Source organism: Aotus nancymaae, unplaced genomic scaffold, assembly GCF_030222135.1.
Source record: "Aotus nancymaae isolate 86718 unplaced genomic scaffold, 86718_ANA_hifiasm-v0.15.2.pri h1tg000041l, whole genome shotgun sequence".
Taxonomy (NCBI): domain Eukaryota; kingdom Metazoa; phylum Chordata; class Mammalia; order Primates; family Aotidae; genus Aotus; species Aotus nancymaae.
Genome location: NW_026988455.1, coordinates 14,675,197 through 14,701,255, shown reverse-complemented (window position 1 = coordinate 14,701,255; position 26,059 = coordinate 14,675,197). Strand labels below are relative to the sequence as shown.

General features: G+C 39.2%; 1 protein-coding gene across 4 annotated transcripts in view; it reads left to right on the top strand.

Moving 5' to 3' along the window:
• The window catches only part of SMARCA2 (SWI/SNF related, matrix associated, actin dependent regulator of chromatin, subfamily a, member 2), a 211,045-nt gene that overhangs the window by 33,674 nt on the left and 151,312 nt on the right, over positions 1–26,059 (top strand). For all 4 annotated transcript variants that reach the window (XM_064361484.1, XM_012454586.2, XM_012454583.2 and 1 more), the window contains 3 exons: positions 9,310–9,570; positions 13,094–13,223; positions 19,897–20,325. In XM_064361484.1, the coding sequence (XP_064217554.1) occupies positions 9,346–9,570; positions 13,094–13,223; positions 19,897–20,325 (784 nt within the window). In that variant the 5' untranslated portion in view covers positions 9,310–9,345. The remainder of the gene's footprint in view (positions 1–9,309; positions 9,571–13,093; positions 13,224–19,896; positions 20,326–26,059) is intronic.

The following is a 26,059-nucleotide window of genomic DNA, read 5'->3' as shown; positions in this document are numbered from 1 at the left end:
GATAAATCATTATACAGGCCAGTATAAAATCGTATCCCATCCTTTTCTAAAAAGTTATTGTGATACTTTTTGTATTACTGTAATATTTTGACATTTATCATGTATTGGAGCAAGAGGATAAAAAGACTTATAAATTATAAAAGTGGTGCTGTTCTCCAGTGTTTTCCTGTTTTTTTTTTTCTCCTTTAGAAGTCTTCCTTTGTAAACAAGGCCTTTGTCAAATTCTCCTAGGTCAGCAGCTTTTTGATACTCTAGAGAAATAATAAATCACTATTTATGACATCTTGACATGCTGCCATGAGGAGAATTGAATTATCACAAATGTAATACTAAGGACTATTTCCCAGCATTTGCAAGTGGAGGGAGTGTTGGTAGATCCTGATTTAACCACTTTAAGATTTGATTCTCACTGTTGCTGGTCAAGATGATTTTAAGGGACGATAGGGACAAATTAGTTGCTTAGCATGAGTTACCTTAGAAAACTATACGTGAGTTACATTTCTCTTCTGTTATATTTCTTGTGAACAGATGAGAATATTTCCCTAGTAAGAAAACCACATTTGGAAGCTATTTCTAATTTCTCCTTTTTAATGTAAAAGAATTATCTTCTAAATTGTTTTTTCCCTTAAATGTTGTATTTTGGCAATGTTTTTGGCCAATAGAGGATGTGAATTTTCTGTCATTTTTGGAAGAATTCTTATTAGGGAACTCTAATCTTTAGCCGGTTGTTAAAGTCATGGGTGATTCCCTAAGTAGTTGTGAATAGAAAATACACTTGGTGGTAATTTATTTGTTAGCTTATTTAGGAAGGCCTGGAGTGATTATTTTTTCTATATAGAAAGTTGTGACTTTATACTTTCTAGAGAGTATGGGAGTCTAAAACTACGTTCTACCAGAGTCATTATAAAAGAGAGCATATTCATTTGCCTAAGATGTTTATTGTCAAGTTAAATGGAATCTTGCAACCTGGGTTTGCAAAACTGCAGTTTTCTTACTGTTTATTATGACTTTACTATTACCCATGTTGATATAGCACTTTTCCTTGAATGTGTTTAGGATATGTTTGTTAGAGAGAGTCTTTGAGTAATAAAACTTGTAAAGATATCAAAGATGCTTGAATAATTATACCTCAGTAAAACATACAATAGAGCCGATGAAATTCAGGAGCAAAATAGCTAGTCTTTTGAATGTTTGATATAAACACCTCATTAATATATACATTTGGAATGATGCTTTAGATACGGAATACACGACTTTGCCCTGAAATGCTGACATAATGGCCTTCTGGACTTCTGGGTTTTTAATACATTATTATATAATTGAAGCCTAGTATGAATTAGGATATTTTATTAGATAGCTAAGACTTCCAGGATATTTGAACAATTATAGTCTGGCTATATACCTGTAAGATTTAAAACATTTAAAAAGTCACAATATTTTACAGTATTTTTACGTGGATTAGTATCAATTTAAGCATCAATCTTATGCCAATATGTCATCTACATCTATGCAAGCACTAATGTTTTAGAAACTTTTTAGAAACTGGCCTAATTTAAATACGGGCTGGCCCTTTCGTAAGTCGATGAATGGGACCCACTGAAGTTGAAATGATAAAGTTTGAAAACCATTAAATATAATTGAAACTCCCTCCTTTAAAAAAAGAAAAACAACTAAATTCAGAATTTGGGAGTCAAAATTACTTAAAAATGGTAAAAATCTCTAACCAAAAAGGGAATGTCACGTATTGGCTTACAGGTTATCCAAGGGAAATTCTATATCGGTTTGCACTTAAAATGTATTTTTCTGGCTCAGGATGATTATATATTTCTTTACCTACTTGATGTGATATATTTCAGTTTTTACCATTCTACTGGGAGATGAGTTATCACACATGGAAATTGTATGTCCAGAAGGAAAGCCCTCTCCCATCTTCCCCCTGTGCTTTGTTGAACTGGACATGTAATAAATAGCTTTGCACATATTCACAGTTATGTTGTGGCTTGCTTTTGTGCTATACTAAAAGGCCATTAAGCAAAGTCCAAAATTCTGTAAAAAATAGATGATTTGTAATTGAGAATTTATGTGTTTTAAAGAATGTACCTGAACATTTAATAGTATATTTATAATAGCATATTTAATACAAATGATGAATGTTAAACTGCATGGGTCATGTGATACGGAGAGAGAGATCAGCTCAGCCTGAGCTTTCTTGAGTACATGGGATAGATAAGGTCTTTGAGGTGGGATAAGGTTGCTGTAGGAAGAGGGCAGAGGTGGGAGTGGTGGCCTCTGAGCATCCCAGATCAGAAGAAAGCCGGCAGATCACAGAGACCCGGCCTGAAGGAACGTGGAAAGACCAATGTACCTGTTTTGACCTGATTGCCTGGAGCAAGAAGTTCCAGTTGAGGAGAATTTCAGAAGATAAAGTCAGATATTCTGGAAAGACTTGACTTGCAGGCTACAGCATGAATATTTTATCCAATCTGTATTGGAGGCTTGTCTCAGAAGTTTTGAGCAAGGGAATACATGAACAAAGCAATATTTTAGGTTAATCTGGCAAATTGTGGATTCAAGTTCAGAGTGGGAATTGAAGGCTTTAGAAGGATCCTGGCAGTAATTCGAGCATATGATAGCTCACAGGGTGTCTTCATATCTCATATTTTATTTGATTCGTATCAAAATTGAAGTTGTAGGCCCCTACTATTATGCCTGTTTTATAGGTAAGGAGCTTGAAACTCAGAGAGGTTAAGTGAACTCATTTGTTGGTATTTTTAAAAGTCATTTAACATCATTAATGGCTATTATCCATTTTAACTGCAATGAACTTGGAGTTCATTGTTGAATTTTTGTTGCTACTATGGAAGTCAGGGCCAGTTGACATTAATGAGTGCCTATGATATCACTTTAGTTCATTCAGCCTATGATGGTTGAGTTTTACTGCTCAGTAAAAAGGTGCCATTTCAACCACAGGCTTTTAAAATATGTATTTCAGACTCTTCTTTTTATATGTTTAATGCATAAATAAACTTATCTTGGCAGACAGAAAAGGAAGTGGCTATTGTTGATTCTTATCAACATCCAAAATGAGGTTGCCTTGCAAAAGGGCCTAGCCTAGGAGAGACAGGCGTATGTGTAAACATACATGACATACTACCTTTCAGGGTGCCATGATTTGAAACTGGCTTTTTTTGGTTTAGTTTGTTAGCTTTTGTTTTGACCAATTGCCCAGCAGTTTGGGTTCCATTGAATTTAAAAAGTGATAGTCATCTGTGATTACCTTTATAACTAACTACCAATGGACATGAGTCCTAGAGTACAGGATGCTTTGCTAAAGGGTTCCTAACACTTTGGTTTTTCTCGTGAATTCCCTTTTAAATCAGTTTTTCCTTTGTGGGATCATTGTCAGTCCTCATGGAAGAGGCCACGAAATTGCATCACAGGTAGACTCTTTTGAGATGGCAACTCATGGTATCTATAGGGGTGGTAATGTTAAGAACCAAGATCCTATTAAGGCAGTGTCTGGGGTTCATGGGGGACTAATTAGCTGCTGCCGAGTTTGTTGTTATCTTCTCTTGTGCACAGAGCTGCCTCACAGCCCTTGCCAGGTCTGACTCTGGGCAAGGATGGTTCCCAAGGCAGTTTATTTAAAGTGAGGGCAGCAGCTCACACACATTCTAATTTGTTTCCCTGATTGAAAGATGGAGAGTTCACAGAAGCCCAAGGACCAAAGCAAAGTTTTAAACCAACAACTTTTCAAAAACATATTTGACTTTGAAACGAATGGCAAAGTGTCATGAATAATCACAAGAATGCTGAAGAAATGTTTTCAGTGATGTTCTAGGGTCTTGATGGAGCAACTTATAATGTTAACTTTAAAACTCAGTGCGATTTTTATCTGTGGTACAAATCACATTGTGCATTGTTTAAAGTTGCACAGCTCAGACCAAGAAGCAGCATGGGCCTTGGTAATGTTTCACTGCTTATCCCGACAACCTTGGCCTCTAAAAAAGACACTTCGGGTAGATTTATTTCCTTTATCTGCATTGCTGTTCTCCTTACCCCCGCACTGCTTCCCCATTAAGAATAACAGTAGTTGAGGCCCAGTTGTAAAGATGTTGCTACTTCTTGTGGGTGAATTATCAAATTCATTTTTAGAGAAAGCCACATGGAAAACAAGAGGCAGCCCTTCAGGTCGGGTGAGATGTTCTGAGTCAGCAAACAGACATGAAAAGAACTCTTACCTTAACTGTCTCCTGAGCCTTGCAGTTAGTTCTCCCATAACAGCCAGAATACTTTAATAAGACTGGGATATTCTTAGAGATGTGGACTGGACCTAACTTTTATTTCTGATGTTCCACCTTTAACCTGGACCTCAAAGTTTTTCTGTAAAGAGAGTGGTTAAAAAAGATACCCTGGAGATCCAAGATTTCCTTGTGTTTTCTTAGGAAGTTTGGCTAAGAGCAATTTAAGAGATATTGTCAAGGTCGGTGTGCTTCCCCAAACTCTGTGACTAGAAAACAAAAGTTTCTAGGAAACTTTATTTTTTTAACTTAAGGGCCTCGCCGAAATGCTACCTTTTCATTACATCTTCCCTAATTCCTTTCTCTCCTTTATCCTCTGAGCTAAAAGTAATGTCTCCCTCTCTATGACTGTGTTGGTTTAGCTGTACCCCTCCGTGTCCTGCAGGATTTCATTATTTTTCTCTTGTTGCTACTTAGACACAAGTCTTATTTCCCTATCAGACTTTCATAGTCCCGGGGTAAGCACCTCTATTCATTTTTGTACCCCCTGCATGCCTTGTACCTGGTAGATACTAGGTATAGGCGGAATAAATAAGTAAAACATCATTGACCTTTTTATTATGACATTGTCTTCATCTCATATTTCAGGGCTTCGCTTTACTTCTCTAGCCTGTTGTAAGTTAATATATTATCACAGCCAAGCTAGTCCTTGCAATATATCCCTCCCATTGTTTCTGATTTTTTTTCTTTGCCTTCTACTTTCTACCCCTGCACATTGGTGAAAGCTGTATCCTGGTGGATGTCTTGCTTGATCCGTGTCACAGCTCCGTGTTGGGTTGGGAGTCAAGGGAGAAAAGGTTCTGCCTGAGGTTTCTCTCCTGTTGCGGATGTTACTCTGGGCAAGCCATGTTTTCCCTTTCTGTCTTACTGCCCTCATCTTTTCAATGGGGGTGTGGCAAAACGTCTCTTCAGTTCAAGTCACTAGAATTATTAGGAAGCACATGTAGGTGTGTTCAAATATTACTCTACATGTGGGGGGTGGTCTTTGGTGTTTCTGTTGATTACAATTAGACTGTAAGACATAAGTTTTGTCATGGTTGGAGAAGTGACCCTTAAAATTCCATGAAGTTGAACTCCTTTTAATATGCAGATGGCTGGGCTGAGCCTTTCAGCTAAGGCAGAGGATGGAGATTTGGGCTGAGGGAGGATGACTGTGATGTTTGGAGTTCTGGGAAGCTCCTCTGGGGCCTCTTCTTTTTAAAAACACACACTCTCTAGTTGCGAAGGTAGGAATGTGGGAAGTAAGGATGAAATAAAGACAGAGTATACCGCTGAGAAATTCTTGCCTAAGAACCTGGTGGTTTGGCCCTCAGGGGGTCCTGGGGTGGGGAGGATAGGGGACCAGCAGTGCCTGTGTATGGGGAGGTTGCTGTGTCCCCCCTTCCCAGATACATTTTTGTCATTATGTTGTTAGACACATACACATAATAGTGGAGCGGGTAGTTCTTTTGTGACGTGAAACTCCCTCCTTCCCCCAACACAAAATAAAAGTAGATTTTGAGCGTTACTATGTGAGCAGACCTACCACCGCCCTGTGAAGTCCATCTGAGCCCTCTCCTCCAGCCCACCCTACTGTGTTTACTGCTATCATCACCACCCTATCTCTATTGTCTCATTAGGGCTCTGGAGAAGAAAGGGGCAGAGAATACAGGGGATACCGGCAGGGCTGGTGAGGGAGAAGCAGATTTGGCCAATACTGTACTTTAAACCTTAACCGTACTAACTTAGTAATGATGTGCCACTTGAGACTAGCACCTTTTTGTAATTTATTTCCCCTGGTTTCTTCATACTGTGGGAAAGTTTAACTATATATATATACTTGAACTGTAAAATAAAGTTGCCACCTGAAATGAAGAGGAAAAACAAGAGGCCAGGATTGTAGGCCTCGTCTTTGAGAGTCCTCCCCTTGGGTATACTTGGGTGATGGTAGCCACAGCAGATCCTAGGGCAGCCCTGACTTTGCCTTGGAAGTCCATCAATGGACTTTCTAACACACAGGTTTGGATGAAGTGTTCAAGATGCTCTGGAGGCAGCAGACATCAAGTCGTGGATGGACAGCTGCAAGGGACCTTTGAGATACTCCTATCCTGAGCCTAGAGAAGTCAAGACCCCAGAGGAAAGGCACTTTTCCCAGGGCCCCAGAGTTGGTGGTGACCCTGAGACCAGAACCTGGCTCTCAAAGCTCCCAGTGGGACATCAGTGAATATCACATCAAGTTCTATGAGAGTCCAGATCTCTGCCATTCATTATTTATATGGCACAGGGCACATTTCTTCATTTGTTGAACTGTACTGTTAGTCTGAGCCACACACATTCATTGAATTCCAGGCATCTGAGGGTTCTCTTCTTATTAAATAGTTTCCTATATAACATGTTCCTATATTAACATTCCAATTATATGTCCATAATTTTCCACTTCCCTTCTAACATGTTTTTGCCTTTAATGGTTTCTTTTAACAAAATAATGAAGAACATTTTTATGGGACCATATATGAGTAATTACAACATTCTCTGACATTCCCAGGTGGAGGTGATAATACATGTGGAAAGTAGCATTATAGGCTAATATATATTAGAATTTCATATTTAATACATGTCAGTTATATTAAAAGTAGGAATATTAGCCTCACTAACTTCAGTATTTGTATCTTCATTGTTCAAACTCGTGGTATTTAATACCTACTGAAGCTGATATCAATGTAAACCATAACAGGAAGTAAGCAATTTCCGTTTATTCACTAAAAAATAAAAGGGTGTGTTAGTGTGCTGATATACATGAAAGAGCATTATAACTTGTAGTACCCCTGAGTTGACGTCAGGTTCCTAAATTTAAAATGCTGACTGAACCTGCGTAAGGTGGGGGAAAGCAAAAAAAAAAGTTACTTCCATCTGCTTTGTTCATCACAAAGAATAAATAATAACATTGGGCTCTCCAGTGAATTCAAGGCTGTAATTCACTGTTCAGGCTCCCCTGTTGTTTCAAAGCCACTTGTACTGGGTTCCCTGAGTCCTGTCTTGCTCCCCTACTTATGATCACTCTGAAGTAGCCTTTGACTCTTTCCTGTTTTAGCTCTAATTTATTTGTCAAAATGGCCTAAATTCTTGCCTACACTTTAAAGATTTCTTTATGGAAACACACTTCAAACACTCACTCTGTGGTTTTTATTTATAAAATTAACTGGAGCCGGCCACAGTGGCTCACACCTGTAATCCCAGCAGTTTGGGAAGCCAAGGTGGGAGGATCACTTGAGGCTAGGAGTTAAAGACCAGCCTGGGCAATATAGTGAGACTCTGTCTTTACAAAAGATAAAACAATTAGCTTGGCATGGTGGCACTGTCTGTAGTCCTAGCTACTTGGGAGGCCGGTGGGGAGGATCACTTGAGCCCAGGAGTTTGAAGTTGCAGTGAGCCATGATCTCTCTACTGTCTTCCAGCCTAGGTAATAGAGAGAGATTCTGTCTCTAAAAATATAAACAATTAAAATAAGGTTAAAACTTAAAAAATTGATTTTATTAATAGTTGGCCCTTGAAATTTCCTCTACAGTTGATTCATCAGATAATTTTTGAGCTATGAGTACATGCCGGCTGATGTGCTGGTAGCGCGCAAGGGAACTTTAGCATGCCCTGCCTTCATGGCCCGCATACTCTAGAGATTCAGGGAGAGTGATGGGTCGCTAGGAATGGAAAGAATGTGTTTTTTGTACTGCCCCTCCAGCCCGTCATTCCACTATGGGTAAAGAGCCCTACTATGGCGATTAGGCTACCACAGTCTCATTCCATTTCTGCCACTAAACAATGGGTAAGCAAGTCACTTGGGGTATCTCATTCTGTATTTTGTGAGGTTGACGGCAAAAAGTTTCTGCATGTACAGGTGTGTGCCTCCAAGGTAACAGCATAATATAGAACAATTGCTGTTGCTAGTGGTATTCAGCGATCTTGCTGGGATCATTGATCTCTATCAGAATCTGAAAAACAGCTTATTTACTCATTCTGGCTCATATCCAAGATGCAGTTGTACCCACTCTGTGAGGCAGTTCCAGTGGGGATGCCAAGAAGCCTTAGAGTGTGGGTGGTGGAATATTGTTCTGCTGAAAGTGTAGAACCAGAATTTCCACACCTCGTGTGTGGTGAGCTCTGATCCAGTAGTCATGGATGACTTCTCTCAAGGATTCTTGACTAGAGCCAAGTCTGGGACAAATCCCTGGTTTTAACTGTCTGAGGGGTCTCTGCTTCAATTAATTTGCTGGCAGGAGGATCACATTTTAAACTGTCCCTCCTGATCACTTCTGGTATAGTGTAGTTAATGGGGGAAATAATGCTAAATAAGGGTGGCCGTTTGTTGTACTGGGAATACAGCTGTGTTTTCCACATGTGTCTTTGCATTGAAATCACAAAAGAAGAAACATTAAATAACATAATTAATAACTACATATATGAGTATTTGAACCCATATTTATTTGATTCCTATAGCTTTTGCTTTTTTCACGATTGGGGCTTCTCTTTCATTCCCAAATTAGAAGATTGTATTTTTCCCTGTTTAACTACCTTGAAGTTCTGAATGCCCACTCACTTATGAAAATGAGTTTTGGTTGGATACTTTTTAAAGGGTTCTGTATTTTAATGGCTTTGGGGGGGTTAATGACTTGTAAGGTGTCCAAGCCAGTAAGTAATGGAGAGCATCTGTTGACTGCAGTAATAAATTTCAGACTTGTTTAGAATTCTGCTTATGTGTTAAATTTGAGTTTCTCCAGTGAGTCTTTTTGTATCTTAGATGATTTATATCTTTCTGGGGAATCATTTAGAGTGTGTGTTTTTTTAAACAAGTGGTCTTCATAAAGACTAGGGCAGACGGATATATATCACACTCACTCAAACATCTGGACCAGGGAGGGCAGTTCTGTTTGATGTTTGTTACAGAAATGGCACCATCAAATGCTAACAACTGTTTTATTCTGATCTTAACATCATGTTTAAAACATGCCTTTCTTTTTTCTGCTTTTCAACTTAGCATTACTCTACTGACTGGCAGAGACAGGAGAAGTAGATGTCCACGCCCACAGACCCTGGTGCGATGCCCCACCCAGGGCCTTCGCCGGGGCCCGGGCCTTCCCCTGGGCCAATTCTTGGACCTAGTCCAGGACCAGGACCATCCCCAGGTTCCGTCCACAGCATGATGGGGCCAAGTCCTGGACCTCCAAGTGTCTCCCATCCTATACCCACGATGGGGTCCACAGACTTCCCACAGGAAGGCATACATCAAATGCATAAGGTAAGAGTTTGTTCTCCCATTCAAATTTGTCTTCTGATAAGTGGATGGCTAATACTCCTGATAACCCTATCCCCCTTTCTACTGTTGTTAACAAGAAAAATCAAGCAAGATCTTTGTCTTGTCGCATATATTATTAAAAACGCCTATGTGGGGTACTTTTATTGCTACAGATGTTGCACCAGTCATTGAAGGTCAGATGTTAGCTTTTGAAAATACTAAGATAGACTATGCAGTTCTGACAAGTAAATCCTGTGATTTGTGGGTTGAAGGTATTTTCGTCTTGGTGAATTAGTATGTTAGTCTATAAGTCTTACTTTTCCTATCTGTGTTAAGTAACTTACTTACTAATGGATATACTGAAAATTATTCTTTCCTAAAAAGGTTGACATTTATTAACAAAAATTAGATCCCAAAGAGTAAAAGGAAAAAGTCCTTCTCTAAAGGATTTTTGAAAAGGGCTTTATTGAAATTAAATAGTTTCTAGGGAATCCTTAAAACGCACATTGCTGTCTCTCTGTGAAGCAGTTTTATTCTGGTTTTGGAAGAAGGTTCTCTGATTTTTGCAGAGCTCAAGTCCAGCTGTTTGTTTCTGGACAAAGGTTATAATTATCCTTTATTTATGAGGCTTGGATTGTTGCTGTGGGCATGATCATATCTGTACAATTTGGCATTATGCCTTCACAGGAGATGCAAAGAAGAGAGAACAGCCTTTTGAGAAAGTAAACAGGATCCTGTGTGACAGTTTGCTTTGAAAGTAAGCAATAGCCAAGAAAAATCTATGAGGACGTTACATACTACCTGAAGGTTTTGCCTAATGAGACACATAGAGGTTTTACACTTATTGGGATGATATCACAGGTGGATAAGTGGCAGGGCTGCTTCTTGATATTAAGTAGGTATTTGTTAGGATTCTCCAGAGAAACAGAACTGACAGGAGATAGAGATATATGTAAAAAGAGACTTACTGTGAGGAATTGGCTCACACAGTTATGGAAGCTGAGAGTTCTATTATCTGCAGTCATCAAGCTGGAGACCCAGCAGAGCCTGTGGTATAGTTCCAGTCTGAGTCCACAGGCCTAAGAACCGGGAGAACTGATGATGTGAGTTCTAGTCTGAGTCCAAAGAGCCAGAAGAGTCAATGGAGTAAGTTCCAGTCTGAGGGCAAGAGAGGAGCCAGCTCAAGCAGTCAGGCAGAGAGAAATCTTCTCCTTTCCTCTGGCTTTTTTGTTTTTTGTTTTTTTCCCATTCAGGACCTCCATGGATTTTGTATGAGGCCCACTGACATTGCTGGAGGCAATCTGGTTTCTTCAGTCTAACAATTCAAATGATAAACTCATCCAGGAATACCCTGACAGACATATCCAGAAATAATATTTAATCAATTATCTGGGCACCTGAGGCCCAGTAACACTGACATATAAAATGAACCATACAGTAGATAAGCCGTGGAAGATCCTGGCTTAAAACAAAAAGATTGCCACAGAAAAGAGCAAGTCTTTCCTCTAGTTACCTAGAACTTTAGGTCAGTTTTAGGGCAGGGCATCAGATCCCAAAAGAGAAGATCTTTTTGTTAAAAATTTTGTAATTTGATGATTTTTTTTTCTTTTTTATGTTTTTATTTTATTTTTTTGATGATTTTCAAATCAAGAAAGTAATATATGATTATTTTGAAAAGGAAAACAATACTGAGATAAACAGGTAATCCTACCATCACCCCAAGTAACAGCTTGTTCATGTTTTTTGTGTCTTTTCTCTATGTTCATTAAAAACACTGTAAAAGCACAGATATGTACATACTGGTGTGATTTTTTTGTTACTTTTCTTTTACTATTATAGAATCATAGTGTCTCTGTTAATTACTCCAAAACTTTCTTTTTTCATTTAACAATGTATTATGGATATCCGTATAATATTCCCTAGTTTTCTCTCTCCTTTTTAAACAAATAAATTTGTTAGCTTGTCAGAGATGTAGAGAAATAAAGCTGCTTGTTTTCCATGTCATATTTTTCAGGGGACTTATTGAACATATTGACATATCCAATTCCTTAAATTGTTTTGTTCTTAGATTACCTTAATTTGGGAGCTATATTCTAAATCTGATCAATGACTTGTAAACCATCTAAGTGGCTTACATAATTTCAGAATAATTTGAAGATATCTCACCTTCAAACTGAAAGATAAAATGTGAAGGAAATACTTAGCTAAAGTTTATTGTTATTTAACCACTTAAAAATTCAATGTGTGAGTGTTGGGTCAGTGTTATGTTTTCCTCCTGGATTGTTTTTATTAATTGTTATCTCTTCTGATCCCTTCATTTTATATCCTAGCATTTTTATCACACTTTTTCATATTCTCTACCCTCTTAAATACCCCCTTTTTTTGTTTTGCTTTGCTCGTGTTCTTTGAGTTTTGCATTTTTTTTGCCATCCTGCTTCTCCTTAGCTCCAGCCCCTCAGATAGTTTCCTGCGTGAGGACATGGTGAGGGTTTAGAGCTCACACCTGCTGACCAGATGCCTTCACTTTTTTCCACTCTTTTTATAGGCAGCTTTATTTCTTGTCTTGTTTTTCCTTCTCCCTCTGAGGCTTCAGCTTTTTGCTTTTCAACATTACTGGAAATAAATAAACAAGTGGCCTAAATACATCTGCTGCGTTGCTTTGATTTCCTCTCTATTATTACTATTTAACAGACTCAGTGACACTCTTTATACCAGATTCTTCCCATTTTTCTATCGAACATGCTCTTTATGACACATTTTTCCTCTTTTCAAGTGCATACGTTTGACTCTGCAGAAATTAACTTTCTTTTCTCCAAAACTGCAAACACTCATACTTTCTTGCTTGAAGTCATTTGGTTTCTATAAACTCCTGGAAATATTTCTTTCAGGCTGTTTTGAAAATTGCTATTACAGTTTGGGGAGGAATAGACTTTTCCTTTTTCAAACACATACTCCATTGCCCAATTCTGGATTGGATTAATGTCAATTCAATAGCTATTTATTGCATGTCTGTCACGTATTAGGCCTCAAGTTTTGGGTCCAGCCCCTGTATTATTTATTTCCAAACTGTGCCTTTAACCTTTTCCATTCCTCCTCCCTCTGTAGTATAACTTTATCCATTGCACACTCTTTCCCTTTCAGTATTCACCCCCTGTTTACAGCTCTGTCCCGTCTGTTTGTCTCTTCCCAACTGCCATGGAACCCTGCGGTTTCAACTTTTCAACTTTCCATAGTTCCTTCCCTTCTAATGAAGAAAAATTACCAAAAACTGGATCGTCACAGATGTGTCATACAGCCTTCCTTCAGACTTCAGACTAACTTCCACATATAGCAGGTTTCAAGATTACTTACAAGGGTATGGAAAAATAGCCTGTATTTGTCTACCTTGTGACCAGGATTTCATTTTCATTGCCCATTTTGATATCACCACCCCCCCAAAAAAAAACCCTCCAACGTTTAAAGACTGAACGTTTGACTTATAGATAGTTTGCTGAGGTGTTTAACTGATGTCCTTTAAATGTTTCAGCCCATCGATGGTATGCATGACAAGGGGATTGTAGAAGACATCCATTGTGGATCCATGAAGGGCACCGGTATGCGACCACCTCACCCGGGCATGGGCCCTCCCCAGAGTCCAATGGATCCACACAGCCAAGGTTTGTGTCAGCTGCACACCTGATACTGGTTCCCTAGCATAGTCTTTCAGTCTTTCCTGTTGGATGTTTTAATTGTGACTTTCAAAGAATGTGTCTAAGGAAGATTGAATCCAGCGGGTTTCTTTTCCTTAAAGAAATCTACCTCCGTCCTCACCAATACAACCTGATGATTTATATGGGGAATTTTATTTCCAAAGTGCTAGTAATTTTACTGGCCACCATGTGTCCAAGCACTCTGCAAAGTGCTCTATGTACTTTATCCGGAAACTTTATCGTGATCTTTTAAGGTAAATTATGTTATCCCAGTTTTATAGATGGAGAAGATAAAGCTGGAGAATTTACTTTGTTTTGCTAAGTTTATATGCCCAATCAGTGACAGGGCCAGGAAGAGAATCTAGGCCTGCTTCCCAGCAACAGCCTAGATGTGAAGGTAAGGTGAACCACCTGTGTCCCTTGAGTTGCATGCTTATCCATTGTCTATAAGGCAGCTTTATCTAGCAGTGGAATTACGTATTATTTCTGGTGTGTGGCTAGGCCTGCCATAGCAAATTACCACAAACAGAAATGTATTCTCCCATAATTCTGGAGGCAAAGTCCGAAATCAAAGCATCAGCAGGGCCGTGCTCTCTCTGAAGGTTTTTAGAGAAGAATTCTTCCTTGCTTCTTCTAGTTTCTGGTGGTTGCCAGGAATCCTTGGCATTCCTGGGCTTGCAGATGCATTGCTACAAGCTTTGCCTTAGTGTCCACATGATATTTTTCCTGTGTGTCTGTCTGTGTCCAGATTTTCTTCTTTTTATGGGGACCATTCATTGGATTAGGGCCTTCCCTAATGCAGTATGGCCTCATCTTAATGTAATTACATCTACAAAAATACTCTTTCAAAGTAAGGTCACATTCTCAGGTACTAGGGGTTAGTGTAAGGTATATTGCCGAGTTAAAATGAGGAAACTGAGGCCAGTGGGAGAAAATGAGAATCCAATTTATTCAGCTCCCGGGCGAGGTTCTGTGGTCCGGGAAGGGGCCAGAGAAGTCGCACTGGGCTTCTCAGGGTGTGGGGTTTTATAGGGAGTGGAGGTAATTGATTGGTCTTTAGGGAAACAAAGAGCAGACAGTTTCATTGGTGAGGAGGGTTGATTGATTATTAGGGAAACAAAGAGCAGACAGTTTTATTGGTGAGTTTCATTGGTGAGGGGGTTTGATTGATTACTAGGGAAACAAAGAGCAGAGAGTTTCATTGGTGAGGGGAAGTCAAGGTGCTGATGGGGCGAGCTGCCATTGGTTGCCAGGCGGGACTACTGGTGGGCTGACCGGCTGGGGAGGTCAATGTTAAGCTGCCGTTGGGCAAATCTTTGGTGGGCCTTTACATTTTGAAGGGGTCGAGTGAGGAATGCAGGAGTGGGTGTGTGGAGCCTGCATAGAGAGACCAGATAGGAGTGGGTGTGGGGAGCCAGCATAGAGAGGCCAGCATGGGGAGAGATAAGTGTGTCAGCGTGGAGAGGCCGGCACGGGGAGAGATAAGTGTGACCATTTAACTCCCAGTGAGGCAGCCGGCCTTACAGTTAGGACTTCCACATATTGGGAGGAGGGGAACACAATTCAATTCATAACAATGGATAAATCAGTATATGGCATATTTCTTTTCTTCTTCATATGTAACATGTTCTCTTTCTTTTCCTCACTGTTGAAAACATATTCAGGCACTGCAGAGCCTTTTAATACACTGTAGCCTGATTTCAGAATCATCGTGTGGTCATTTCAACATGTGTCGGGCATGAGTTAATCTAGCACTAATTAACATTAATATGTAGATACTCTCATTCAAAGTTTATTGTGTTGCTATATATAATCCTATGTCATTAGTGTGTGTGTTTCCTCTATCCATGATCAGATATCTATCCACTCAAGGGAAGACTTTTAGCTGTGAGGATTTAGAGAAATCTATGCTCAGTTGTTTTCTTTTTGAGATATAAATAGGCAAGTCATGGAGGCATAGGAGTGAGTGCCTCTCCACTAATATGTGAACAGGCTTTTGAACATTCTAGACTCTGATCTGAATTTTGGTGGCAGGCAGGCATAATTGTTGCAGATAACTCACAGAATTTTGTCCATGTCAGAAAAGCAGTCTAAAGCACTGGGGCTTTTTGCAGTACAAGAATGAAAAATTTGACTCATTCACTGTTATGAATGAAGTAAGACAACATTTCCAGGCTTATCATTTAAATTTGAAGGGGCCACGTGTGTTTGTAGAGCTAATATAAACCTTTGTTTATTTATTTTTTTGAGGCAGAGTCTCCCTCTGGCTCCCAGGCTGGAGTACAGTAGCATGATCTCGGCCCACTGCAACCTCTGCTTCCCGGGTTCAAGTGATTCTCCTTCCTCAGCTTCCCGAGTAGCTGGGACTACAGGTGTGTGTCACCACACCCAGCTAATTTTTGTATTTTTGATAGAGGCAGGATTTCACCATGTTTCCCAGGCTGGTCTCGAACTCCTGACCTCAGGTGATCCACCAGCTTCGGCTTCCCAAAGTGCTAGGATTACAGGTGTGAGCCACTGTGCCTGGCCTTATACCTTTATTTTTAATACCTGGGAAGTATACATGAGTAATATTTAGTGATTCTTGAAGCCATGTGCTTACTTTTTCTGTTACTGTCATTACAGTAACTTTAATAGAGGAGTCCTAGGAAAACCTGAAAACAGAAAACACTTTAAATGCACAAATCATAATTGAGAGCATTTTCACTTTTATTTCTGCGATCGCTTGGCTCCTCTCTTCAACTTAGGCATGATGTCTTATTTATCTTGGAGTCTGCAACACTTGGCATGATGTCTATCACATGTCTCGATAGATATTAGTAAATTTTGTTCAATTAGGTGTGGAAGTTTGTGTATTAAAGAGTCAACAATTTAAAATGATCTCAACTTTGATATAATTTCAATGAGGTATAATAACTTTAAATGCGAAGGTCTGCATTAAAGGGAATCAGAATTAACATGTAATATTCTCTACAATAGTAAAGTGCATTGTAGGCTGAGGAATGAGTTATTTAAGGGTATATTTTTGAATAAAGCAGTGTTAGTATAATACAGTCCTGTTTTATATAATGATCTAAAAAGAATCTAGACTTGGTAATAGCACGTATCTTTAAAAAACTCATTGTAAAAAGCCATTTATTAATCTAAACACACAGGAACAGAGAGATGTGGTATTGATTGGAAGGCTGTGAGCTTTAACTACCTAGCAACCTTTTAGGTTATTTTAGGGTATTGGTCAAGAAGCAAAGCCATTTCCTTCAATAAATACTGAATTGTATACCTTATGGTCCCAATGATAACACTGTTTATTTAGTCCATTGGCTAGAAACCCTTCAAAGGCAGGTGTATAATATTTAAGTATTGTGTGTGTGTGTGTGTGTGTGTGTGTGTGTGTGTGAGAGAGAGAGAGAAGAGAAAATTCATATAAAATTGGCATTTAGAAATTTAAGATTACTAATAGGAGAGAGGTTATTGCATCTCTCTGAGGCAAGGTGAAACTGGGGAGATAATGGTCCTTGAAGACTAGGGAAAGAAAACTACCACTTTTTGACTACTTTCGAATGAGCAAATCAAACAAGATTCCAAAAGAGCAGACTCTGCATCAACACTGTTATCCTGCAGACAAATGTATATTCACTTTCAGGCAATTTCTTCACTCTGTTTTTTCAACTAAAGATAATTACCAAAATATGTGATTTTGTTGTATCACTTAGATTCTGTTTTTCTTCAAGTGTTATGGGGTGCTATTCATGCAGAAATAAAAATTTCTATTTTTAATACCATACGGTGGCAGAATGATTCTGTTCATAACTCCTACAAAATCTGGGAAATAATCTTCTCACTTCCAATTTCTTCTGATTAAATTTGAGGTAAGAATTTTTTTGGTATTGATTTTCCAGTGACCAAGTTCCTTTTTTTTAACCAGTTTTTTGGACACTAAAGCCATGCAGACCAGGTTCTTTTTTTTCAGAGTTTGAATTGCTTAATCTGTCTCACCTTCATAATGTTGCCTTGTTCATAGTTTAAAAGAGTGATTTAATAAATAGTGTTATACAGTTGAATTTAGATTAGATTGCCTAATATTTTGGTTCATTGTATTAGGCGTCTTATGGTTTGCTATGAGTGAGCTTGTAATTGATGACCCTAGGAAATAGGAAAGACCAAAAATCAGGAAACATGACTCATTTTAACTTCTGGTAGTATCTCTACTACTGTGAAAATGTTAGTAGCTTTGGTGGAAAGATTTTCCCCCTGTGGTAGACTCAGGGCTGGCCAGAAAGAAGTCATAATGAACAGGCTACCATTTTGTACTAGCATTACAATTAAGGGGTTAATGTAAGCCTTATTAAAGAAGAAGAATGTTAATGCTGAAGTTAAGTGTCTGTTAATTCTCTAAGTGTTCATTGTTATAATAACATCATGTTGGGATTTAAATTTCTGCTAGTCTTGCAGGCTTTCAAGGGAATTTTCCTGGCTAATTTATATAACCAACTCAAACCCTAATCACTGCATGGTGTTGGTGCTTCCTCATGGAGTAGGGATTTGTGGAATGAAATTGAGCAATTCTTCTATTTCCCTTTAGGGCAGGATTTCCCTGAATAGAGTTCTACTTCTCACCAGTTAATGGAGCAAAACCCATTCTTGGTTTAGGGGATCACACTAAATTTGTCTCCCTCTTCAAATGACAATTGGAGATAAAAGTAACGGAATCTTTTACTTTCTTTGGTCTCATGAATTATGATGCTGAATCCCTAGTTGGTGGTGGTTATATATTCTCAGCCCTCTGTGATTTCTGCAGATGCACAGAGCTCTTTCAGTTTAACTTGTCATAGGTTCGAGCACGTGGCAGGAATTTAGTAAACACTTAGGTGATGACCTTTGTGAGAACTGTGACATGATTACATTTATTAAAGGGCAGAGACTTTTCATCTATGTATGTAATGCTGTGTCCTGGGATACCTTTGACTTGATTAATTGGCACTTTGTTTCAACTCAGGGCCACCTTTGGATTGCTGTAGGCCAGTTGGTTCTCTCCTTCATCTTGGATCTCCCTCCAACAATGCTCTGCTGTATGTTTTTCTAGGAATTCTATGGCCAAGTTATGCAGGTCATCTCCTGAAATAAGTCCCTTGAACTTTTTTGTGCATTTTGATTTTTTTTCTTCCCCAGAAAAGTATTCTTAAATTTCCCATTTAGGTCTCTTATAAACCAAACATATTACTCTCACTTTTATGTAATGTCATAAGTGCCTCTAGAAGGTTTTTTGAAACTTTCAAGTTCCTAACTTATTTTCATATAACCAAATTTATATTAGATCATGGAAAGGGCATATGCATTGAAATCGGACCTTGGTTTAAATCTTGAAGCTGCCAGGAGTTAATTGTGTGACTTTGGGTAACTGGTTTACTCTCTGAGCCTCATTTTTCTCATTTGAAAAAATGTGGTAACAGTATATATCTTTTACGGTTGTTTTAAGGATTAAAGAAATAATGTATGTTCTACCCATGTCTTCTTGATTCCTCTTATGATTTCTATACCCCCACCGGCCTAATTTCCTGTGCCTGAAACCACCATCTTGGTTTACTTCCATCTACTGACACCTACCTTTCCCACATATGGGAAAGTCCCTGGAGGATAATAACCTCTAGAGCATTAGTCATAACTAGTGACTTAACAAGTGACTGCTGATTGTAGGAGGATAAATACTCCAGCTTCTTTACCTCTTTCCTGGAATAATTTGGAGGCAAGTTATTTACCATATATTCCAGAGTTTCTGCACTGAATTAATCTTGAGGCACCTACTGCAGCAGCTGGCTTGATAATATCCCCCTTATTGCCTGCCTTCCTTTCCTCATATTACCTTTTCATATGCCTATTGGTGTCCCTGCACCTTCCCAGTAATTACCTGTCATCAGTCCTTAAAAGAGGCTCTGCTTCTAGGGAGAACCCAACTGTGAGAGTTGAGTGCAAGTCAACTCCTTGCATAGTGCCTACAACATGTAGGCATTCAAAAATTGCAAGTTATTCATAACATGCATAATAATAAAACAAGTGTTTGCTCTCCACGTAAGACATTCTTTATTCCCCATTGAGAGATATCAGGCGCCATAAGGTTTTGTTCTCCCAGTTGGAGCTACTTTTACCATACGGTGCTGTCCCCTGGTGCCTTTGTTTTAGGTGAACAACAACCACTAATAGTTTCCCTTCTAGGACACGTGTGGCTATTGATCACTTGAAGTGTTATTAGTTCGAATTGTGCTTTAAGTGTAAAATATTTCGTGGATTTCAAGGACTTAATATAAAAAAAAAGAATGTAGACTATCTTACCAACAATTTTTAAATGATGTTTTGGATATGTTGGTTTAAATAAAATATATTATTTAAATTAATGTCACCTGTTTTTTTTTAACCTTTTAAAGTAGCTACTAGAAAATTTTAAATTTTACATATATATAAAGTACATATTAATATACTAAAATTTTAAACTACATATACTTGATAAATTATGGGTATAATTAATTATATGTTATTTTAGTTTCTGTCAGACAGTGTTGTAGACAATTATTAGAGTATTCTGGGATATCTCTTTAGGGGTTGTCAGGGGCAGCCTGTGATTTCCTTTTGTGTTTTTTTGTTTTAGGTTATCTGTCACCGCACCCGTCTCCGCTGGGAGCCCCAGAGCACGTCTCCAGCCCGATGTCTGGAGGAGGCCCAACTCCACCTCAGATGCCACCAAACCAGCCAGGGCCCCTCATCCCGGGTGATCCACAGGCCATGAGCCAGCCCAACAGAGGTCCTTCACCTTTCAGTCCCGTCCAGCTGCATCAGCTTCGAGCTCAGATTTTAGCTTACAAAATGCTGGCCCGGGGCCAGCCCCTCCCTGAAACGCTGCAGCTTGCAGTCCAGGGGAAAAGGACGTTGCCTGGCATGCAGCAACAACAGCAGCAGCAACAGCAGCAGCAGCAGCAGCAGCAGCAGCAACAGCAACAGCAGCAGCAGCAGCAGCAGCCGCCACAACCACAGACGCAGCAACAGCAGCCGGCCCTTGTTAACTACAACAGGCCATCTGGTAGGTTAATACGCAACCGAATGAATAATGCCATGGTCCAACTCGGATAAGAAAGACTGCTCACACACCAAAACACTGGGTTGGTACAAGCCCAGGGCTGACGTAGCCTTTTGTCATACCTCGCTGCCTCTCTATTCTTGCTCCACTGTGATGGCCAAGATTCTTGGTCTCCCCCTGCTGTTGAGACCTAGGGTAGTGTTTCTTAAGCTTAAGAGATGCTTGTGCAAGCTGCAGACCCAGGGAAAAAGCACCCGTGATTTTGCATTCTCTTTCAAGAGGTTCAAGGTTTCTTGGAAGCCCATCCCCACACCCAAGGTTAAGAACCTCTGGACTTAGTGCATTTCATCCCCAAAACTCACGTCTCAAATCAGCCCCACTAGAGCCATTTTATATTTGTTGATTTGTTTATTTCTACCCCTTTTTGTTATGAAGAACATCTGGAGAGGCTTACAAGAAGCATGCCTGTTGTAAAATAATTCTGAGTAGAAAATCAGAAACAAGGGAAAATAGAAAAAAAAGTAAGAAATTGAGGTAAGCAAGTAGAGCTGCAAAAGCTCTCATAGTTGCTGTATTTGCTTCAAAGATGACTTGAGTTCCTTGATAATCAGAGCCAAAAGAAGACAAAGTCGTGTGTCTTAAGTCTCAGTCTTTGGAATAATGTTCCTTACCAATTTCTCAGAAAAAGCCATATCTAGCATGAGAGTATAGAGTTGATTTCCCAGGCGGGATTATTCTTTAAATTATTATTTTCTTCATCATTATTGTAAGAGGCACTGCATGATAGAAACATCAATAGCATTTGTTCCTAATAGACTAACAGATTCTACATGGCCTATTTCTTATACATCGGGATGAAACCTGAAGCTATGACATTATACAATTGGTAGAAATGATATAATCCTTGGCATGGCCTCCTGGTCTTCTGTTTTGATTTTATTGACAGACTTCAGAGGTGCAAGGGACTGTGGAGTGATCTTCCATGAAGGTTGTTTTCTCTAGGAAGGGTTTTGTTAAAGAACTAGAAAAGCAGAGTTTATGGATCTGCTGTAATGAAAGCTTTGGATTCCAGGGAATGAGGTACTTCTTGACACTGATACCGTTTCCTTTTAGTGGTTTCCACTCATTTGGGGAAGTTCTGACATGTTGGTTGTTGCAAACAATGAGCATGGGATGTTGGTAGTCTTCCTGGGCTTTGGGACTTGTACAATGGGAGAGAGTTCAGATTAGTATTTTTTTAATTGATACTCTGCCTATTGAGTTTGTGTATGTTTATTTTCTGGTAGAGGCAGCTCCAAGAGTAGGCCTACCTAAGAGATATATCATCTTGTTAATTGTTATAACCTTACGAATGCATGTCTTAGTAAGTCTGAGCTGCTATAACAAAAGGTCATCGACTAGGTGACTTATAAACAGTGAATTTATTTTTTACAGTTTTGAATGCTGGGAATTCCAACTTCAAAACGCCAGCAGATTCAGTGTCTGGTGAGGGCCTGCTTCCTGGCTCAATAGATGGCTTCATTCTCACTGTGTCCTCACATGGTAGAAGAGACAAGTCAGCTCTCTGGAGGCTCTTTTATAAGGGCACTAATCCCAATTATGAGGACTCTGCCCTCATGAAGTAGTCTCTCCCAAATGCCTCACCTTCTAATACCATCTCCCTGGGAGTTAGGATTTTAACATATGAATTTTGAGGGGACCATAAACTTTCAGAACATGGCAATGGGTTTTAAAAGGGCAAGAAAGTATCATTTCATCTCTAGATTTCTGTATGGCTACCATGGAGGCATTTGGTAGGTGGAGGATCATAGAGGACTGAGCTTTGGGAACTGGAAAGGTAATACAAGAAACTATGCAGAAAATGCAGAACCCTAAAAGAATTCAGAGGTTTTAAAACTGCAAAGCTCCAGCTCTTGAGAATGTAGGTAGATAGAAGGAAAAAAGTGCGTGTATGTGTGTGTGTCTTATCCTCACTGGGCGCCTCCGGCCTACTCATGTGCCGTTCTCAGTGATGAGTCCTTTGCAGGTGTCACACAACTAACGATGGAGAGTTGGATTCCGACCCCAGCAATTTGACTTGAGAACTCATGTTATTAACCACTTTCCCTTACTGCCTCCTTCATGGGAAAAAGGCTCATTACAAGGGAAAAAAAAACCTATCACAAAGTCTGTGTACCAAAGTGCAAGCATTTTACTTCTGTGTGTAAAGAGACAGTGTCTGCGCACCTTACTTAGAGCCTTTTCCCTCTTACTCTGGGACACGATGTCAACAAAATTGGCACTCTTTATATCCCATGTCTCAGTACGTGAGGAGTATTAACTAGCAGGATTTCAAGTAGAGGCCAGCTGGTAACTGTCTTCTACCTGGAAGGCTGATGGAGAGGAGGGAGCAGAACTTGAACTTCCAAAAGGTAGTGGTCTGGGATCTTGTCCTCTGGGCATGCTCTGTTATATACATCACAGTGGGTCCTGGGATATCACCTTATTGCAGACCTCACCAAGCATTGGTGTTTTTAAAAATGATCTAGACTCACTAATAAAAGATTCCAAGATATCATTTAAGAATGTAGGAAGTGGAATGATTTGTTTGAGAACCTTTTTAATCTAAGGTTAAAATAATGTGACTGAACAAAGTAGTAAAATTTAAAGGATGACGTTCCATTTATCTGGACACTTGTGAGTAAGAAATGCCTCATGTCCTAATAAACCCAATCTTGAGTGCATTTTCTGGATGATTTTCAGAAGAGAGGGCTCTATTTTTTTTTTTTTAACCTGGCTCCAGTAGCTACATCTTCCCTAATCAGGTGCCTGTCATAAAAGGGAATTCACTTTATTACTCACCGCTCCTGTCTTTTTAAATTTTCAACAGTCGGGGCTTCATTAGAAATGACAATATTTGGGCAGGTAGGGTTTTATGAAAGAGTGCAAAGGAGACATGAATGAAGAAGGAAAGAAGATATCTCCTTCAAATAGAATGAGCCCATTTCTGTCACTGAGAGGGCACTTCCATTTGACAGCGTTGCTGAACTTGTCCCCACATCTCAGGTTTCATTAGGGAAACAGATAACCTTACTTGCCAAAGACAATTTTTTTAGATTGGCGTTTAGAAAAGTCCAAACAAGGCATGATTTTCTTTTTAAAGTTAATGTTACTCTTTATTTTGTGTTTCTCTCCTTTTTATAAAATAAAATATAATTGCTTATAAACACCCCTGCTAATATTTCAGGATATTACTTACGTAGAGGTAGTTGTGTTCCCATTTTTCTTCTGTTCCATTTCCTAGTGTTACTCATGTGTGAAGAGGATCTTTTTGGCTGGGGTGGTCTGCCTCAAATCGACTCCAAAGTTATAATTCACCAAAAGTGACATCATCCTCTAGTCACCACCAAAGAATTATGGTTGGAGTCGAGGCATTGCACATGGAACACATAACTCTGCCGTGGTTTCCCTACAAAATGTCAGCCACTCTTAGATAGAATGTGCCCTTGCCTGCTGTGGGCAGCACTCAAATCTAACCCATCATTTTTCTTTTCATTTTGATTCACTTTTCCTTTCAGAGATTCAAGCAAAAAGAAAAATGGGGACTGAAAAAATTTGGGGTTTTTGAGGGGTAAGGGAGAAACCTTATGGTAGAAAAAAAGTGTTTTTTTAAAATATCTGAAATTTTGTATGCTCAGTTTAAATACACTTTATTGCATTTGTTTTTTTCCAACCTGTGGAAACCACTTAAATTCCTATTGAATGCACAGATCTTTTATTTGCATAAATGTCCTGTATCCCAGAAGACTAAGTGGGAGCTCTGAATGCTTAGAAGTTCTGTGCATGTGAGACTTGCATATTTTAATACATTTGTTGCCCTATTGCTTCAAATCAGGCATAAGGATACATTCAATAAAGACTGTCCCCTCCTCCCTTAGCTGTGCTGGGACTCCCTTCTGGAGGGCCAGAGTGTGTTTCTACTTTGACTCCTAAGGTGAGGACTGAAGGGAAAGCAGATGGCATTTTGTGCCTCTGACAATGAAGCCTAAATTGTTTACGTTGGGGAGCGAGGAGGAGATAAGCTAAAGAATGTAATTTGTCTTCCATTTAAAGATACCAGGGAAAAGTCCTGTCAAGTAGCAGACGACCAATGTCTGATGCAGAGGAGATGATTTCTGTCCATAGAGAGCAAAGCCAGCCAGGCAAACAAACCCGTAAGCCACCTGAGGGACAGACAGGCATAAAACCTAATGAATAGGTGGTTAGATTTTGGGCATGGCTAATTACAGCAAGCTGTGTTCAGTTCCCTAGCCTCTGTAAGTAGTCGTTTTTATACAATCTGTCAGAGGGAGGAGAAAATAGATTCACACAGTAAATGAACTTGTGGTGTTGAGTTAGGAGTGGAGTTTGCTTCTAAATGGCTCTGGTAGCAGACTCCAGAGAGCACGTGGCAGGCGGACTCCTCCGAGTATCTGTGCTGAGGAGTTGCATTAAGCTGTTGAAACACTTTGAAATTGCTATAGAAAGAATACTCCCAAAGTTGCCAGCTATGGGTACCAAATTTCCTGAAAGGCCTTCTTTTGCCATGTGGTTTTTTTTTTTTTTTTAAATAAAGCTGAGTCAATTAGGCTTCTTTACCTCCCTGTCCTTGGTGGCAATAAAACGACAAGAGCTGAGGATTGAGCATATAGACACTGTTATTTCATTGAGTCTTCACCATCGCCCTACGAAGTGGCTATTGTTACTGTCCCCATTCTATAGATGAGGACACGGAGCCACAGAATGGTTGAGTAACTTACTCAGGCTTACACAACCAGTAGGTGATACAGCTGAGGTGAAAGAGCATTTTTTCTGGAAAGATACAGGGTGTTTAAATGTACCTGTTTAGTGCAGAGCAAGTTGGAGTACTTTTAAATTGGAGACTGAAATATGTAAGTAGATGTTTGAATCTCTGTCTCTCAGTGTTAAGGGTGAATCAACAAAATTAGAATGACTTTCTATTTAGTGCCTGATGAAGGCTGTCCATGCATCTGTCAGATCTAGTTTGGAGTCGAAGACTAGATTCTGGACCAGAGATGACAGATATGGTTGGGTACCTTTCTTTGATTAACTGTGGTTTTAGAAATAGTGACTTGACTATACCTCAAGGCGTCTTCATAGTCTTCTGCATGGGTATTTATTTATAGGCAGTAATGTTAAAGGAGAGAGTGCCAGAACAAGTGAAATTGTAAGACGATTGCAGCGTTAATGGCTTTTGTTGATGAATTTTTGGATTTTGAGGAAAAACACTTTGAGAGCTAAATTTAAAGTAATTCTTCTGATATTATCAGTAAGACCTAAAGGTGGTGGCTTTTAGAGGACCTAAATGTATTAAATTCCTGATTTAGTATGCTTATGCTTATACTAAGTCTTCAAATATGTTTAATTCTACCAGCTTCTTGAGGTTCTTAAGGCAAGTCATAGAATCATAGGGAATTTAAATAAATGTTAGAAATCTGTATCTCCTCTGATTTGACTGGATCACACCTACAGCAACCCAAATGAAAAATGTACCCTGTTTTAAAGATCTGCAGGGAAAAATATTCTGAAACTTTCCCCCGTAACTTATTCCAATGCATAGTAACCCTGAGATTTAATATTTAGAAATTGGTTTCTTATATATGGATGAAAGGAACTCTAAATGTATAATATTATAAAAAGTATGCATTACATAAAAGACCTTTTATATAAGAAAAGAAAGTACTTAGTTGAAAAAACT